The sequence below is a fragment of the Geotrypetes seraphini genome, chromosome 9, assembly GCF_902459505.1.
Source record: "Geotrypetes seraphini chromosome 9, aGeoSer1.1, whole genome shotgun sequence".
In the NCBI taxonomy this organism is placed as follows: domain Eukaryota; kingdom Metazoa; phylum Chordata; class Amphibia; order Gymnophiona; family Dermophiidae; genus Geotrypetes; species Geotrypetes seraphini.
The window spans coordinates 146,405,160-146,424,706 of record NC_047092.1 but is presented as its reverse complement, the minus strand read 5'-3'; the positions used below and the strand labels follow the sequence as shown (position 1 = coordinate 146,424,706).

At 43.1% G+C, this 19,547-nt stretch overlaps 1 protein-coding gene across 7 annotated transcripts in view; it reads left to right on the top strand.

Annotated features, from left to right (window-relative positions):
- Positions 1-19,547, top strand: part of DOCK10 (dedicator of cytokinesis 10) — a 432,092-nt gene that overhangs the window by 64,319 nt on the left and 348,226 nt on the right. For 5 of the 7 annotated variants that reach the window (XM_033958678.1, XM_033958680.1, XM_033958679.1 and 2 more), the window contains exon 1: positions 13,202-13,396. The exons of the other annotated variants lie outside the window; for them this stretch is intronic. In XM_033958678.1, coding sequence (XP_033814569.1) covers positions 13,235-13,396 — 162 coding nt within the window. In that variant the 5' untranslated portion in view covers positions 13,202-13,234. Of the gene's footprint in view, positions 1-13,201; positions 13,397-19,547 lie in introns of those variants that run through there. 7 annotated transcript variants of the gene reach the window in all.

The following is a 19,547-nucleotide window of genomic DNA, read 5'->3' as shown; positions in this document are numbered from 1 at the left end:
CACTCCTCTATACATCCCCCAAACCCTTTTTTACTGGCATATAAGTGGCTCCTGAAGCCATAAGGGCTATTGGGTGGTAGATAAGTGAGTCTAGGGGATTCTGGAGGTGGTTTGGGGGGCATCCCGTCACCTATAAGGGAGCTGTAGTGAGGAGAAGCCAAGGCACCCTTTTTGTGAAGTTCACAGCAGTGCCCTGTAAGGTACCCCACTATTTAAGTGGCATGTCTGGGTGTTCAATCCATCACTTTGCAGACCCCTCCCACATCCAACAGGGCTTGTTCTAGGCATTTGAACTTGGACGGAAAGTTGGATGGAAATGTGGTATAAAGATGGACGATTTAGTGGCTTGGACGATCGGCAGGACGTATAATTAGATGATTTTCGAAAGTAAAAAAAAGTTGGACGTCTCTTTCGAAAATGTGTCTTAGGCTCTTTTTAACTTTGGATGACTTGCGAGATGGACGTAAACGGACTTAGACGTCCCTTTCGATTATGCCCCTTCACGTATTCAATGCACAGTCTTTATTCAAAGCCTTTACAAATTGTTTCATCAGGCCTACCTTTATATGTAGTGGTGGCAGTATGATTCTCTCTTGTGCTACCAAAGGTTCATTGATTACATTTTGTCCTCCAACTGCCATATATTCCCTTGGAGGCCAATCTTTTTTTGCCCATTGTTTATGTTTGGCTCTACAATCTCAAATGCATAAATTCAACCATATCTAAGAAACTAGAGCTGATGCGGTCTATCCAACATAATTTTCTGAATCAGCGCCTCAAATAACCCCAGGAACAGGTCAAAAATCCAAGGCACCAAGAAAAAAATGTTGTTTTTTTGTTGACCAGTGTAATGGAACTACTAGTGTCCTGGTTTTCTGTTCTGCTATAGAATGTAGAGGTTTGGTCTACACTGAATCCATTACCGTTTCGAGAGAGGTTATTTATTCAAATTGGCAATATCTATTGCTCACCAGGGTCTGTTTATTTATGATTTATTGGGTCTTATGAACTGTTTTTATGAAGAGATTCATCCAAAGCGGTGTACAGCAGGTACAACTTGACATAAAATGTATAATTTTGTTAGCAACATAAATTCAGTAGAATGACCAAATAAAAGCATGCATGAAATAGATGAGGTAAACTTGGAAATGGCAAATTGAATCCTACTAATAGGACCAACATGAAAGAATATCAGAAATATGCTCTTCCAACAGCATTTTAAGACAATCACATAACAGAAATATTATAAATGTCAGCAGAATACAAATGATGCCATAGTATGCAGCATGAAAGAACATTCATATAACATTGATAATACGAGGTATACACAATAATAGGTATGCATTTGAATAATCAAATAGCATATAGTAAATATGATGTTAAATCTATTCATACAAGGATACATCTTAATAGGGGGCAAATACAGTTCAGGTACATTATATAGATACTGTGATTCCCCGAAATCAAGACAGTGGCTTATATTCATTTGGGGCCCAAAAAAGGCACTAGGTCTTATTTTCGGGTAGGGCTTATTTCTTTCATGTACATGATCATCTCTTCCTTCCTCACCTTCACCCCAATTCTTCCTCTTTGCTTTCCCCCACATGTGCAACATCTTTCCTCCCCTCCCCTTGTGCCTTCCTTCTACAGCATCTTTCTAACCCTCCCATCCCCCTGTGCAGCAGAACCCTTGCCCAGCTTCCATCCTTCCCTCCCTCCCATCCCTCGTGCAGCAGAACCCTTGAGCACCTGCCGCCACAGCCAAACCCCTGCCGACCCTCCATCCTTCCCTCCCAACTGATCCCCACCGACCGCGACCGTAAATACCTTGCTGCAGAGAAGTGTCAGGCCAGCAGCACTCGCAAGCTGCTTCGCCGCCTTCTCGCTGGGGTGTCATCAGTACACAGAAGGCCCCAGCGAGAAGGCCGCGAAGCAGCCTGTGAGTGCTGCTGGTCCGACGCTCCTCTGCAGCAAGGTATTTGTGGTCGTGGTCGTGGTCGGCGGGGATCGATTGGGAGGGAAAGATGGAGGGTCAGCAGGGGTTCAGCTGCGAGGCGGGGGCGGGGAAGTGTGACTGCCTACAACTATTTTGGCTTATTTTTGGATGTAGGGCTTATATTAAGACCAACTCCGAAAATCATGCTAGGGCATATTTTCGGAGTAGGTCTTATTTTCGGGGAAACACGGTAGTACAAGATGAGTAGCACAAAATCGTTGGGATAAATAGATGGGTGGCTAAACCCGAAGGCAGGTCACATGCACAGTTGAATAAGATATGAGCAACTGACCTAAGTTACAATGTGTGCAACAAACTAGTCCAGGTGCAGAGTGAGTTGCCAACTGGCTCCGTTATTGTCAGAGATCCAGTACTGGTTTTACTCCATCACATGCATGTTATTATAGTTCTAAGTTCCTATAGGCTTTCATTTGATTTAAGGTATACACAGTACATTTTTTTTTTTTAATTAAAAAATCAAAAAAAGTGTCAGTATTCAAATACCAGACCATTCTTCAGGAGTGGAGTGATCACTAAGGGACCCATCCCACAGTATTCAGACCTCCTGCAACCAACCACAGAATCCATTAAAAGACAGCGCCCAAGTGTGTAGAAAATGAGCTCTTTTATTAATACTTGGGGGGACCATGGGTCATTTTTGCCAAGCAATGGAAAAGGTGCCGGTGTTCAGCACCCCTGAGTACCCCTTCAATTCGTCCTGAAAAAATGAAGCAGTTTCAGACTTGCTTTAACTCAACCCTTTTATATACTACCTAGAGAATGACAAGGGGACAGAATTTGTTCCCATCCCCGCGGATAACCATAGGAAACCATCCCATTTCAATCTTTAATGTCTATTTCAACCTCAGTCTTTCTACACCAGCATTCTTCAATGCAAAGCTTGAGGGTCAGTGGCTGGGCCCATTCATACTCTGATTCAGTGGCGGAGTAAGGGGGGTGTAAGGGGTGTGGTCCAATCCGGGTGTGGTCTTCCTTGGGGCACCGGCACTCCTCCTCCTCTCTGCCCCCTTCCTACTCCTCCCCCTGCTGCGCTCACCCACACACCCCTTCCCCTTACCTTTTTAACTTGCTGCCCGCGTCAGCTTTGGCACTCTCTCTGACGTCACCTCCATCATGCTTCTATAATTCTTCCCTCTCTCCTTAAAGAATGACATGGGGATGGTTTGCTGCAGTTAATTTTCTTTCCATTGGTGAGAGTCAAAAAAGAGCATGCGCACCAGGAGTCTTAACATACTTGCCCATCCTATATAATAAAAGCTTACCGGCGCATGCGCTGTTAAAACAGTGTGATCCCTGCCGCTGTGGTGTGTGATCCATTGCCGTGTTCCATTTTAGAACCCGGCGGCAGGGAACATTCTGGCCACTCCCCTCCTCCCGCCCTCACTCACCGACTGCTGCTGCAAGGAAGTGCAGGCAAGCTCTCTCCCTGCCAGGATGAGCCAGACCCCTGAGACACGAGCGCCTGCAGGAGGAGGCCCCCGCCACCGCCTGCCAACACCTTCCCAGTCTCCTGAGCTGCGTCCTGCCCCCCCCTCCCCAATTGCCGACCTCGGTGGCCGCTGACAAGTGCTGTGTCCCTCCGTGCCAAATTCCATTTTCGAATTCGAACACGGAAAGACACAGCACAGCCGGCGACTACCCCTTCCCGCCCTCACTCACCGCCAAAACCAGCTACTTTTAAGCCTCCTTCTTCTCACCGGCTCACCCGCGTTTAAATTCAGAGAAAAGCGCTGACCCGCGCTACCGCTGGCCTTGACGTCTTCTGTCCACTGCAGTCCTCTCTGATTATTTCCTGTTTCCGCTAGGGTTGGCCGCAGTGGATAAAAGACACCGAAGCCAGCGGTGGCGCGGTGCAGCGCTTTTCTCTGAATTTAAACACGGCGGCTGGGAATGGGGCAGCGGGAAATGCTGCTGCTGCACAGGGAAGGCCAGGAAATGCTGCTGCTGCTGCACAGGAAAGGCCTGGAAATGCTGCTGCTGCACAGGGAAGGCCGGGAAATGCTGCTGCTGCACAGGGAACTGTGTGTGGGGGGAGGGAGGGGAAATGCTGCTTCTGCACAGGGAAGGCCGGGAAATGCTGCTGCTGCACAGGGAAGGGTGGGAAATGCTGCTGATGCACAGGGAAGTGTGTGTGTGTGTGGGGGGGGGAAATGCTGCTTCTGCACAGGGAAGGCCGGGAAATGCTGCTGCTGCACAGGGAAGTGTGTGTGTGGGGGGGGGGAAATTGCTGCTGCTACACAGGGAAGGATGGAAGGGAAATGGAGGGGACAGAGAGGGAAAGGGGGCATGGGAGCAATCTTGGTTTGCTTTGGGGGAGGGGAGACATAAGGGGGCCATGGAAAGACAGAAAGACAGGCAGGTAGGCAGCGCATTAGAACGAAAGACAGACACACAGAAAGACAGCGGGCAGGGAGAGAGACAGAAAGAAAGAAAGACAGACAGACAGGGTGTCAGAGAGAGAACCAGAAAGAAAGAAGGACAGACAGCGGGAGGGAGAAAGACAGAAAAAAAGGAAGAGAGAGACAGGGGCAGGGAGAGACACAGAAAGAGAGAAAGACAGACAGACATATATTCTAGCACCCGTTAATGTAACGGGCTTAAACACTAGTGATACATATAAGTTCAAATAATGTGCTATTTCATATAATCTGCTGCAATTGCCATGAATAGCATACTCTGGTACTTTGAAAATGCCATAACATGAGTGCTTTAAGGAATCTTGTCCACTCATAATAGTCAACATATATGATGCAATTTGCGGAGAATGATTTGGCCTTCATTGCTGCAAGATGTTGGAAGCAGAAGCAGAGGGAATACAGAGTATTAGGTTCAGAGCAGACTCAGGCATAAATAATTAGGGTTAGCACTTACCAGTTGACTGTGGGTCAATGGAGACTCAGTCTGTCCCCAGTGACTTGGAGCCATATGGTAACTGTAAACAATAGAAAGATCAGCCTGAGAATGAGCTGCCACCTTGCACATACAGTACTGTGGGAATTCTCAGCTATCCTCATTTGTCAAACACATTCTTTGTCAGAAATATATTTTTAGTTCAGGTTTCCTCTGTTATGCTACAGTATTATCTTACAATATGCCATTAAATGTTGATATGCTTCCAAGATGGACATGTGATTTCTAAGCATCCCTGAGACTGCTTTCTGAATGGTTTGTCTGCCAGGAGCCAGAACTATGCTTTCATTATGAGTGCTTATGGTCTCTGCTTTATTTGCATTTTTCTATCTTTTTTTAAAAAAATTGTGTTTTGTTGTAATTTGAATCATTGAAAATCAAAATGTGTCCCGCTGCTCTTTTTCTTGGAAGGCCCATACTGAGTAGCTCAGTGACATAGATTGCTTATGTAAATGTAAAAATGCGTTACTCTGCAAAATGTGCCAGTGCATGGGTGGGAGAAGAACAACTGCCCCATTGAAAGAGATTACATTACCAACAGCATATTTGCCTTCTGTGCTGATCCAATGTGTTATCTGCTAACATTTAACTTGTTATGGTAGCTTCTGCTTGTTTTCACTATTTCAATCTATATTGGGAGACAATATTCAAAGCAAAATATCTGTTTAATGTTAAAAAAAAATTTGATATACCACTGTGCTTATCACAGATCCAAGTGGTTTAAATTACATAAAATAAAATAAAAAAAGACTAAAATAAACAAGAACTCCATTATAAAATAGAAAAGTTTTGTAAACAACCACTCAAGAGCAATCATCCATCAGAAAAACATCACCACTTTCAATACTGCAATTGTATAAAATAGAGGTGCCAGCCCCACTCCTTCCCAAACACACTAATCCATAAAAACCTAAACAAATAAAAAAGCCTTTAAAACAATTTTAAAATTTTTGAGATTCAGCGCCTCTCAAACAAATCCTGCTAAATTATTCCACAGGCTAAGAGCAAACCAACAGAAAGCTGGTGATTACCTACGTACAAGGCGATTATCCTGCGCAGACCGCAAAGGCCGACTAGGTATATAAGGAGGGGAATTCATCAAGGGGTGCTAATGCGGTTAACACACACTAAGTCAGGGGTGTCCAACCTTTTGGCTTCCCTGGGCCGTATTGACCGAAAAAAATTTTCTGGGGCCGCACAAACGCTGCAGCAAGACAGAGGAGGGAGCCGGCAAGACGGTAAACACCCGGGGGCAGCAGAGGAAAACACTGCATCGCCCTCGACTGAGGCTGCACAAAATACTTCACGGGGCCACAGGTTGGACACCCCTGCACTAAGTGGTCCTTTTACTAAGGCGCACTAACTCATTTAGTGCACGCTAAATGCTAAGATGCTCATAGAATATAGTTGATGCCTTAGCATTTAGCACGCACTAATCTTTAGCATGCACTAAATCAGTTAGCACGCCTTAATAAAAGGACCCCTAAATTCCAAGTTTCCAAGTTTATTTATAGTTTAATATACCGATCATCTACGTGTATCGGGCCGGTTTACAATACTAAAATTATAAAAATAAATAACCCTTGATGAATTCCCCCCCTAAGCAAATTAAATGAAAAGATTGCCGATTATAATAGGCACAATGAGTTAGCTTCAAAATCTTTCAAATTAATTATCTAAAAAACCGTCAGCCAATGAAACTGCTTAAACATAGGCGTAATATACTCATACTTCTTAATATTGTTTAACTCCTTTATCTGCTGATTTTCAAAGGCACACCAAATTGTGAAAGTTGCTCTAACCCCTTAAGCACTATCTGTAGTGCCCAGGCAGTAATGCCTAGCTATACATAACCCCCCAGAGTCTATATATGGTTCCCAGATGTGCACGCAAAAAACAAAGCCCCCCTGCGCTATCGGTAATTAGGTGTTAACAAGAAGTTAATTGGCATGCATTAAAATGTGCATGTGCATCTGGTTGCATGCTGTGCTATAAAGCATGGTACCTAACTTTATTAGTATGTAACTCAAAAGGAACATTACAAAAAGTTGCATACATAGGGCTCCTTTTATGAAGCTTTAGCGCGCGCGACTTTTAATCACGTGCTAACCCCTGCGCTAGCCGAAAAACTACCGCCTGCTCAAGAGGAGGCGGTAGCGGCTGCTAGCATGTCCGGCGGTTTAGCGCATGCTATTACGCGCGTTAAACCGCTAACGCGGCTTCGTAAAAGGAGCCCCTCGTTACAGACTATGGCCTCAATACTTTTAAATTGGGTGCCAGCATTTACACTTGGGGCTCCTTATACAAAGGCGCACTAGGGCCTTAACGCGCGGAATAGCACGTGCTAAATTGCCCCGCGCGCTAGCCGCTACCGCCTCCTTTTGAGCAGGCGGTAGATTTTCGGATAGCGCACGCTGTAGTGCGCGCTAATCTGGTGCGTGCGCTAAAACCGCTAGCGCACCTTTTGTAAAAGGAGCCCTTGGTTTCAGCAGGCATAAGTTTGGCATCTAAAGTTAGGTACGGGAATTGTTGCTAACCATGGTAATTTAAAGGGTGCATTGATTTTTTTTTTTTTTCCTGACAACAAATTGTGAATGTCATTCATAGAATCCCCTGAAAAGAAAGTAATTCTATAACAGCATGCCTATATAGGCACTTAGAAGGCACCTGATTGATGCATATTCTAAATGAAAAAAGTAGACCCCTAATTTCCTGTATAGAATACTAATGGAATGGTGTGGTGGCCGTGTTAGTCCACTTTCTAAGGTAATATAAAGAATTAAAACAAAACCCAAAGGAAATAAGGTCATACCTTTTTTATTGGACTAACTCAATGGATTTTATGATGAGCTTTCGAAGGTAACCCTACTTCTTTAGATCAGAAAAAAACCCAAGTCAAACGCTAGACTAGAATCAACCTACATAGATATCATATTAAGAAGTGCAATACCAACAAGGATGTCACCTCTGTCGGACAACACTTTGGAAAAACTGACCACTGCACCAATGATTTTATGGTGAGAATTCTAAAGGAGAACTTAAAAACAATCCAAGAACGTAAAAGCTTTGAAATCAAAATGATAAGGTATTTTGACAGCTACCAGACAGAACTTAACAGAGTTCTGGGCTTTCTTTCCCACTATAAAGATATTTAAAACTGCTCTGCCACCTTTCTGTCTCCTGCCCACCCACACTCTTCTTATCCCTAAAATGCTTTCGTGTTATACTGATATTTGTCTACATTTGCTTTTTTCTGATCTGAAGAAGAAGGGTTACCTTCAAAAGCTCATCATAAAATACATTGAGTTAGTCCAATAAAAAAAGGTATCACGTTATTTCCTTTGTTTTTGTTCCATTTCTTTATATTACCTTAGAATACCAATGAAACCAGATACAGTATGTATGTATGCTATTAGGCACAAGCTCTCACATCAACCACGGAGCTGGTATAAATATGTGTGCCTATGTTCTGGACATACACGTGTAATATATAGAAGGGCATTTTCAATATGATGTCCAAGTCTGAGTTTATACATTTTGCAGAAGAAGCACAAAACTCCAGTATCAAGCATGCCCATTTTCGAAACTGCAAAACATCTATCTTGGTTTTTCCCAAAATTGACATTTTTTTAAATGTGCATTTATCTTTTTGAATCATTTTTTGAAAAAAAAAACAACAAAACCCAACACATCCCAAACAAAAAGTACAAAAAAAGCCATTGGGACGTAGGATGGACCAACGATTGTAGAAGATTGGCCACACAGACATCCCAGCAGGGCAGTATATTTGTCAGGACTGTAGGTTTTGGAGGGCTCACATGCTCACAAGTTCTGGCCACCCAGATATGGTAACAGAGTACTTACAGGGCACTGCTGTAAACTTCACAAAAAGGGTGCCAGATAAACATCTCACTAGAACTCCCTTATAGGTTATGGTGAGCTCAACCCCCCCCCCAACCCCTACAAAACCCACTGTACCCACCTGTCTACAACCCCAATAGCCCTTATGGCTGCAGATGGCACCTATATGGCAGTAGAGTAGGGTTTGGGGGCTCACATTTTCTACCATGAATGTAGTGGTTAGAGTGGCTGATGGGCCTTGGTCCTCCTCTCTATGGTTCACTAGCCCACACCCCAGGCTACTTAATACACCTGTATGCAGCTCTACTAGGCTTTCCTATAGCAGGTGCTGATGTTCCAGAGACGGGTATATACTTATTTATTCTGATATTTGTGGAAGTATGAGGTGGTCAGTGATCACTGAGGGAGTGTGTGGAGATATTTATGTTGTCTCTGCAGTGGTTATCTGATCACTTTGGATACCTTTTTGATTCTTATACCTGCTTTTACATTGTCTAACTCATAATGTATACGTTTCATCCAGGAAGTCTCGTGAAACATTTGATTATCCCTGCAGGACGACTCACTCTAGGTCGGCCCACATCCCACCTTAACCACTCCTCCAAAAACACCTCTTTCTAGCCCATCCAGTCTACCCATCTGCAGCATCCAGGGAAGGGGTAAAACGCGGACCTCACGGATCTAAACCCGCATGTCCTTAAAAATCTGAGGTCCGTGCCACGTGTAGTTAGTTTCTGGCTCTGACAGACCTCAGTGACAATTTAGCTCTGACGGATCGGTCTCAGCATAGGGAGGGAAAAGTATTAGGATCCGTCAGAGCTAAAATATCTTTCCTGTGCCCAAGGAACCAGAGGCTTGCCAGAATAAGTAATCAGTCAGTGTAAGTTATTCAGGGATGGGAAGACAGATCGCCAGAAATAGGTGTGCCTGCTACAATGTCTGAGGATATTTCAATTAAAAGCCGCAGAAATGTTTGGGCTGATTCACTCTGACCGCTGCAATGTGTCAAACCCCAATTCCAACTGCACCAAAGCCCGAAGACGACACTCCTGGACGGCAAAGCTCTCCCATCCCCACAACGGTAGTCTCTGGCTCTGACAGATCTCGATGACAATTTAGCTCTGACGGATCCTAATACTTTTCCCTCCCGTCAGAGCTAAATTGTCACCGAGAGCCAGAAACTAACTACACGTGGCACGGACCTCAGATTTTTAAGGACGTGCGGGTTTAGATCCGCGAGGTCCGTCAGGTCCGCATTTTACCCCCTTCCCCAGCATCCACTATCTCCTCCTCTCTCTAAGAGATCCCATGTGCCTGTCCCATGCTTTCTTGAATTCAGATATAGTCTTTGTCTCCACCATCTCTACTAGGAGACTATTCCATGCATCTACCACCCTTTTTGTAAAAAATGTATTTCCTTAGATTACTCCTGAGCCCATGCCCTCTCACTCTGGAGTTTCCTGAAAGAGACTTGCCTCATGTGTATTTATGCCACATAGGTATTTAAACATCTCTTTCATATCTTTCCTCTCCTGCCTTTCCTCCAAAGTGTGTATATTGAGATCTTTCTGAAGATATGGGCAGTGGCATAGCAAACGTAGGAGGCGCCCGGGGCAGTGGTGCCCCCCTGTGCCCTCCTCCTTCCACGCCCCCTGCGTCTTCCACCCCCCATCCCCACTCCACATTCACGCTCTCCTTTTCCCCCACGTACCTCTGTAAATCTTTGTCAGCGTGAGTGGCTTCTCCAGCATGCCATTGGTGCCAGTGTTGGGGTTCCCTCTGACATCATTTCCTGGCCCTGTGACCCAGAAATGATTCAGAGGGGAACCAGGCTGGCGTGAAAAATAGGCAGGAGAAATTGCTCATGCTGGTGAAGATCTACAGAGGTACAGGATGGGTAAGGTCTCCAGAATTGCACACAATATTCAAAATGAGATCTCACTAAAGTCTTATACAGGGACATAAATACTTCCTTTTTCCTACTGGCCATTCCTCTCCCTATGCACTCAAGCATCCTTCTATTTTTTTTTTGCCGCCACTTTTTCAACCTGTTTGGTAGCCTTAAGTTCATCACACCCAAGTCCCACTCCTCTTTTTTGCACAAAAGTTCTTCACCTCCTATACTGTACTGTTCCCTCAGGTTTTTGCAGCCCAAATACATGACCTTGCATTTTTTTAAAATTAAATCTTGCCTGCCAAATTTCAGATCATTCCTCAAGCTTCATTAGGTCCTTTCTCATGTCATCCACACCATCAAGGGTGTCTACTCTATTGCAGATTTTGGTATGATCTGCAAGAGGCAATTCTTACCAGACAGCCTTTCGGCAATATTGCTTACAAAAATGTTAAAAAGAACAGGCCCAAGAACATTGAGGCACACCACTGGTAACAACCCTTCCCTCAGAGCAATCTCCATGGACCACTGTCCTCTGTCGCCTTCCACTCAACTAGTTCCTGACCCAGCCCGTCATTTTGGGGTCCATCCCAAGGATACTCAGTTTATTTATTGGACGCCTGTGTGGAACACTGTCAAAAGCTTTGCTAAAATCTAAATACACCACATCTAGCACACTCCCTCTATCCAATTCTCTGCTCATCCAGTCAAAGAAATGTATCAGATTTGTCTGACAAGACCTGCCTCTAGTGAATCCATGTTGCCTCGGGTCCTGTAATTCATTAGATTCCAGAAATGTCATTATTGCCTATCTTAAAATAGTTTCCATTAATTTATGTACCACAGAAATCTGACTTACCGGCCTATTGTTCCCAACTTCTTCTTTACTTCCACTTTTGTGGAGAGGGACCACATCTGTCTTTCTCTGGTCCTCCGTTACATAATACATGTTAATGCCTTTCGCTAGGTCTAGCTCTAAATCAGTGACAACCTGGGGGGGAGGGGCTGCATAACATTCAGAAGCCTATAGATATGGATTAGAGAATGACATGGTGACAAAATTCATCACCATCCCTGTCCCCACGGATAACCGCGGGAAACCATCTTCATGTCATTCTTTAAGGAGAGAGGGAAGAATCAGAGTATGAATGGCCACAACCACTGACCCTCAAGCTTTGCTTTGAAGAATGCTGGTGTAGAAGGATTGAGGTTGAGATAGATATCCAGAACAGATATTGTGATGTCATAATGCCTCATTCCACCAGTACCCTAAGAGCCAATCACATCAGTGATGTCACAATGGCTTCATTATCCTTGGCTCACATAAGAATCAGAGTATGAATGGCCACAGCCACTGACCCGCAAGCTTTGCTTTGAAGAATGCTGATGTATAAGGATTGAGGTTGAAATAGACACTAGAAAATGACATTGGATTATTTCCCGCGGTTATCCGCGGGGACGGGAACAGTGATGAATTTTGTCACCGTGTCATTCTCTATCAGGATCACTTTGATGTTGGGATATATTCTCCATAGGAACTGTGAATAGCACTTCTGTTGCTTCCCAGGAAATGAAAGACCTGATCCCAGATCTTCTTTCAGACTGTATGCTAGAGATTTGCATTTGTTAGTCTGAATTCAGTTTGGCTGGGTGTCTTATACAATTTTAGTGGGCGCAGTATCAACTGTACATGCATACATTAGAAATTAATGTGTATAGAATTGATTTGCACACGTTAAAAATGTTTAAAATTTGTAGAAGTTATTAAAACAAACGTGGAACTGTGCAAACGAACACCCCAAAATTTTGAAAAATCCAAAAACATCCCTACAATATGTATATCTGTAGTTCTGTACTGTTTGCTGCACTGCCACAGTTTATAAAGCATGTTTAAACTCAACTGTATGGAACGACAATAAAACCTAATGATATATATATATTTTTAAAAAATCTTTATTCATTTTTAAAACTCACAATAAGTGTAACATAAAATACAATCATTTCATACTTTAACATCACTTATGAAATGATTGTATTTTATGTTACACTTATTGTGAGTTTTAAAAATGAATAAAGATTAAAAATATACATATATATTTTTAGGTTTTTGAAAAAAATAAATGCTAGAAATTAGATCTTTATTCATAAAGAAAACACGCCAGTAAGACATTGATTCCTGAACTGCTTGTTTCACTGGCACTCTTCTTATCTTGCTCAGCTGAAACGGTGCCTCGGGCTGCTCAGAGTGAAGTGTTAAAGAAAAATCTCTCACCCCATCATACCTCTTAAATGCTTGCAGACATTTGCTTGATACCACAGAGTATCAGCGTGCAGTGGTGGGGTTTTGTTTTTTTTTTGCTGGAATCCATTCTTTCCTCTCTAGCTGGATCCAGACTGTCTGATTGTGATCACATGATCAGAGCCCTGGAAACTGATTGGCGAGACGGGCAGCTGCACTGTATGTAGGCTGCTTTCGGTGACAGGGAGCCACTGTCTTGCACACACCCCGCAGAAAAGACAGAAGTTATTCTGTGGATCTTCAGGATGCAGATATGGGCTGTGCTGCCAGTATTGTTCTGCTTCAAGCCTTTCGCTCGGTGGTACAGAGGAACTGCCCACATATTTGTGCACAGCGGCAAGAGGAACTGTCACATGAAATTGTGCTACAGGACAACGTGGATGACATAAGCAGACCGAGAACCCTCATCATAATGGTACAGTACAAGGCACCAATCACTGCCTGAACAGACAGGATTCTGTTTTAACTGCAGTGAAATAGGCAGGTTTTGAATGCATTATGAATTGGGACAATTGAATATGTCGATATTGCATGACTTTTCATTTACAAAAAAAACCCCAACTGTGTTCTAACTTTCCCTCATTGAAATGTTGCTATATTGTGTTAGAATGCTTTCTGTTTGAAATTATGGATCTTGTTTCAGCATTTAACACTATAGTGTCAGAGGGCATCTGTTCTATATTGGAGAGGAGGACGGGAGTGTGGTGGCAGAAGGAAAGGTTTGATAATTAAGGTCTTTGCATTAATTTGCTCCTCTTGCTTACACTTTAGATCACGTTTTCTTAGCGAGTTACGTAAATAGCTTTCCCACAATACATTGCACTAAAGTGTGGCCAGAAATCTTGTCGCTCAGATCCACACAGTCAACAATTATTGAGGTACCTATGAAGCAGTCTTCCTCTCCCCCCCCCCAAAAAAAAAAAAAAAAAAAATCTTAGTTAACCAATGAGCTCAGCTGTTCTTTATGATAGAAAAGATGCTGACTAAAAAAAATCCATGCTTCTCATAACTGTTGCATTTACCTAGGAATTGATTAGTGCACATCGACTGATGTACTGAGACTCTTACTAATTGCTGTCGTGCTCTGGATATGTCAGCAAGGCTAAATTACATCTTGTTCTTCTCCATTAGGGCACAGGATCCGTGCAAATTGCTCTGAAACTTTCTTGTCTTTCATGAATAGCTAAGGGAATGGATTCATAAAAACGACAGAGAGAGAGAAAAAAATAAAGCATTGTAAACGTTGCCAGTGTAAAAAAAATGTTACTTTTGTACATTTCCTAAGTGACAGGAAGTGCATACACTGTACATCAGATTAGGAAAAAGTACTAAGGCAGAATTCCTCCTGCAGTATTGCCAGGGCTCCTTGAGTGTTTATTTCCTGAATATTTCTGAAACTCTAGATTGTTTGAAATCACTGGTCACACATCTTTATGTATTCACCATCTTGGTTTTAAGTAAGGTGACTAGATTTCATGAGAGAGACTGATCCAGTGTTGATCCCCGCCCCCCCCCCAAAAAAAAAAAAGGAGATCTAATTCTGCTATCCCTAAGAAAACCCGTGGGGTCAAATTAAGACCTGCTTAGCCTTTCCCTTCTGCCACAAAGCTATCTGATCAGCTTAGTTTAAATGTACAATCAGTTGATCATACAGGCCTTATTGAAATATGATTTCCCCCCTTTGTTTCTTTTTCATATAGTTTCAGATTCAGAACTTTACTGCCATGACAATTTTACATAGGTTGCCAAAGTAATATATTTAGAGGCAGAAGCAGACAGTTCATAATGGAATTGTAATAACAGTAAACTAAAGTTATAGAGAGAGATCAACAAGAAGAATAGTTCCCAGATTCTGGTCCTGGTCTGCGTTATCCTTGGTCTGGTCACATTTCTTTCCTGGTGGTGAGATTATAACATATTTTGCTACTGTAGGATTTTACAGAGATTTTTTTGCTCATTTGTTTTTGGGATGATTTTCTCTGTTTTGAGAAATGTGTATTTCTGGTATGCCTGTATTTTACACAGTGCAATAGGAAATGCATTTCTGTTTCTATTTCTCCAGTGTTGCAATGCATGCAAAGTCTGGCTGCTTGGAGTTTCCAGTTCATTTTTTTTTGTCTGCATCCTAGTCTGTGGTCACTTATTTTATATTAAGGATCTAACTGTGCTTTACATGTGAGACCAACATCAAATATTCTACTAATATATACATAGGCGAGTCACATTATTATAACCACCGCCTACCTCTGACATCAGGGACGCACAGCCAATGAACGAATGCACATGTTGCGTGCAGACTTTGTGGATGTCAGCAAGTTGCCAATATAGCAATCGTGGCTGTCATGGCTACCGGGGGCCAAGGGCAGCAGCATTTCAGAAACGGCAGAGTTTGTGCATTGTTCACAGGCTGCTGTGGTTAAAGTGTACCATGAGTGGATGAATTTAACCTTTTTGATGACGTGACGTGGTAACTGTGGGGCATCACGAGCCATCGATGTGAGAGGTGAACATCGGTTACGCAGGTTAGTGTGGGCCAATTGGCACGCTACTGTGGAGCAACTCACTGTCCGAATGAAGCAGGGGGCTTCCAGATGTGTGTCCAAAATGACTGTGCAGTGAACCCTGGTATGAATGAAGTTCCGAAGCAGATGATTGGTGACTGCACTCATCTTCACAAGGGTTCATTGCAAGAAACAGCTGCAATTTGTCCAGGAGTACCGATATTGGACTTGCACCGACTGGCAGAGGGTTGCTTTCTCTGATGAGTCATGTTTTGAGCTCCTTTGAATGGATGGACGTTGACATGTCAGGTTTGAAATCGCCAAGAACACAACCATTGTTGGACGTACACAAGCTGGTGTCGGCAGCGTTATGCTCTGGGAAATGTTTTCTTGGTATGGTCTGGGCCCCTTGATACTTCTGGATGGCACTTTTAACCAATATGAATATATTTCCATCCTTGCCGATCAAGTACATGTTGATGATCTTCCCTATGGCCGTTGGGAGATTTTCAATAGGAGAATGCAACAGGTCATACCGCCAGAACTGTTTGCAAGTGATTCACAGAGCATGACCAAGACTTCCAGCTACTTCCTTGGCCTTCAAATTCCCCAGACCTTAACCCTATCGAACACATTTGGAACCACTTTGATTGACATGTTGGACGACTGGATCCACTAGCATTCACCCATCAGCAATTGTCAGACGCACTGCAGTCTGCATGTCTCCAGATACCTCTAGCAACTATCTAGCATCTTATTGAGTCACTCCCGTGACATCTGGCTGCCACCTGTTCTGCCAGAGGCTGTTATTCTGGATATTAGCAGGTGGTCATAATAATGTAACTCAGCCGTATAGTTTCTGTATGGGAATCTGTAGTACTCTAGCTTATAATACACTGTGTGAGACACTCAAGATTTCAAGTTTTGAAAGATATGTGAGGTTTTAAAAATAATCTTTTAAAATATACCATAGTGCTGGGGGCTGCGGGAAACCTATGTGCTGACACTTAAAAGTTTCCTAATGAAAATCTAATACAAAATTTTTGCCCTTCAATGTAGTAAGCGAATAGCATGAAAGTGTTATAAAAGTGTGTATTGTCAGGAAAATTGGTTCGTGAAATGAAAGGGAGGGAAACGTGTTTTTTTTTTTTAATTGCACTGCCTCTTTCTGAGTCTCCTTCACCCCCCACCCTAACACCCTTCCCAGAAATCCCTGACAGTTTAGTGGACCCCCCTAATCCCCTGACCCCAGAGATGATACCTGACACCCTAAGCCCCCAACTCCTAACCTCAGAGGTGATCCCCAACCCCCCCCCCCCCCCAAATATTCCCTAGTAATCTGGTGGACTGTAATCACCCTGTAAACCAACTTTAAGTTCCAGACACCCTCCCCTTTGATAAACTGAGAGCCAGGAGCAAATGGTGGCACTGACCTCCACATGTTGCATTCTTGGATGTAATTCATGGGGCAGTCTTCCAAATAAGGGCTGGCTAACTTTATTTGATATGTCCCAGGATGCACCACACTGGATCATGCACCATTATATTTGAAAATAGTGGTGTGGAGGCAGGAGGCATTGTTTCTTCCTCCTAATTTAAAAGTATGAAATGGGTCCAGACAGAGGACCATGGATAGAGTCAAGGTCCACTAAACTACCAGGATAGTTTTTTGGGTGTGTTTTTTGGGTGGAGGGAAAGTCCATCTATAGATTGGGGAGGGAGATCACCAAGGATCTTTTGAGGGTTCTGGAGAGGGAATCAGGGGTGAGTATATGGTAACCCTAACTACTAGGAGCATAAGAACATAAGTTGTCCATCAAGCCCAGTATCCAAGTACCTGACAAGATCCTAAAAAAATAAAAATGAGCAAGTTCATCACAATTTACACTGGAGCCCTTTTGTTAAAAGGGGCTTAGTGGGGCCCTTTTCTTAAAAGGGGCTTAGTGCATCCTTACGTAGGATTTTCCTGTTCATTAAGCCCAGTTATAGTGCGGCTGTCAAAAAAGGTTTTTTTTCCCTATGTTTTGAATATATGGCTGTATTAGTGTGTGGCTATTGAAAAAAAAAAAAATCAGGGAGCACTTGCCACCTTCTGTATAGGAGACGCTAAGGGCTCCTGTGTTAAGTGAGTGTCATTCAATTATACTGTGCTAGCTGAATAGGACTTCTATACCTCTTTTCTGTCCCTGACACCCCCCCCCCCCCAATAAATAAATAAATAAATAGCACATACTGCATGCAGATGGCAAAACTAACATGGAATGTTTTAGCACATCTCATGTTAAGCCATATTTGCTGCATTAACGCCTAATACAACTTGGTAAAAAGGACCCATTTTTTTTACTGTAGCTTTTTTTTTTTTTTTTTTACTGTAGCGGTCACTAATGTATAGTAATGTGCTATTACATTAGTGATTTCCAAACCTGTCATGGAGGGACAACAGCCAGTAAGGTTTCCAGGATATCTATAATAAATATTAATATGATTAATTTGCATACAAAGGAGGAAAAGTACACAAATTGATCCCATGACAGGTTTGGAAATCACTGTTCTAGAGGTTAGTGACTCCCACGATAAACAAAACTGCAGTAAAATTAGGGTTACCACATGTCCGGGGAAACCTGGACACGTCCTCTTTTTAGAGGACTGGGCGCCCAGAGGGATTTCCAAAACCTGGCAGTTTGTCCGGGTTTTGGAAATCCTGAGCTCGGAGGCTGCATCTGGAAGTCTTTGTGCATGCACGGCCATCGCCGCGATGATGTCATATGCACGAGCGCATGCGTGTGACGTCATTGCGTTGATGTCCGCGCATGCGCAAAAGTTTCCAAAAGCGGCCTTCAAGCTCAGGCAGGTTGGTGCAGGGGCAGGGCTGGGGAGGAATGGGGTGTAGCTGGAGGCATATTGGGGTAGGACTGGGGGGGCAGAAAAGGGCGGGGTCAGGAAATCTGGCAACCCTAAGTAGGATCCACACTATATTCCAATCCCTTCGTGGGAAAAATACTAACAATAATATGGCTCTCTACTTTCCCACAAAATCTGAAAAATGCAGCAGATACCATTAACTATCTGGAAGGGCCTCAGTAATCGAGCCTACGCAAGTCATAGACTCTGACCATACAAGTCTGCGTATATATCCGGCTCTTACGCTCTAATCATCGGCAGCCTTCCAGTCCCTAACCTCAATTACAAAGATTTTAATTTTATTCCTAATTTTATTCCAAAGTCATTTCTTAAAAATTTTTTCTTTAGTTTATTCTAAAAAATCAGCTTTCTGAACATCTCAGTTCTATAAAACGGTGCACTATTTCTTTATAGGAGACTTAGTTTAAACATCCAATATCCATTAGAATTACTTAGCTTTCAAAATAATCACTCCAGCAAACTGCTTCAGACCAAGCCTAACCCTAAGTAGGATGCCATATTTTACCCCAGCTTAGTAAATTCATAGAAACATAATGGCAGATAAAGGCCAAATGGCCAATCTAGTCTTCCCATTCGCAGTAACCATTATCCTACATGCCTATCCCAGGCCCTTTTGAATTCAGACACAGTCTCCGTCTCCACCACCTCTTCTGAGACTGTTCCATGCATCTACCACCCTTTCTGTAAAAAAGTATTTCCTTAGATTACTCTGGAGCCTATCACCTCTTAATTTCATCTTATGCCCTCTCATTGCAGAGTTTCCTTTCATATTAAAGAGACTCGGCTCATGCTCATTTGCATTACATAGGTATTTAAACGTCTCTATCATAGCTCCCCTTTCCCGCCTTACTCCAAAGTATACAGATTGAGATCTTTAAGTCTGTCCCCATACGCCTTATAATGAAGACCACATACCATTTTAGTAGCCTTCCTCTGGATCGACTCCTACTACTACTTCTACTACTACTACTACTGTTTATTATTTCTAAAGCACTGAAAGGCGTACACACTATCCTTTTTATACCTTTTTGAAGGTGTGGCCTCCAGAATTGTACACAATATTCTAAATGAGGTCTCACCAAAGTCTTATACAGAGGCATCAATACCTCCTTTTTCCTACTGGCCATACCTCTCCCTATGCAA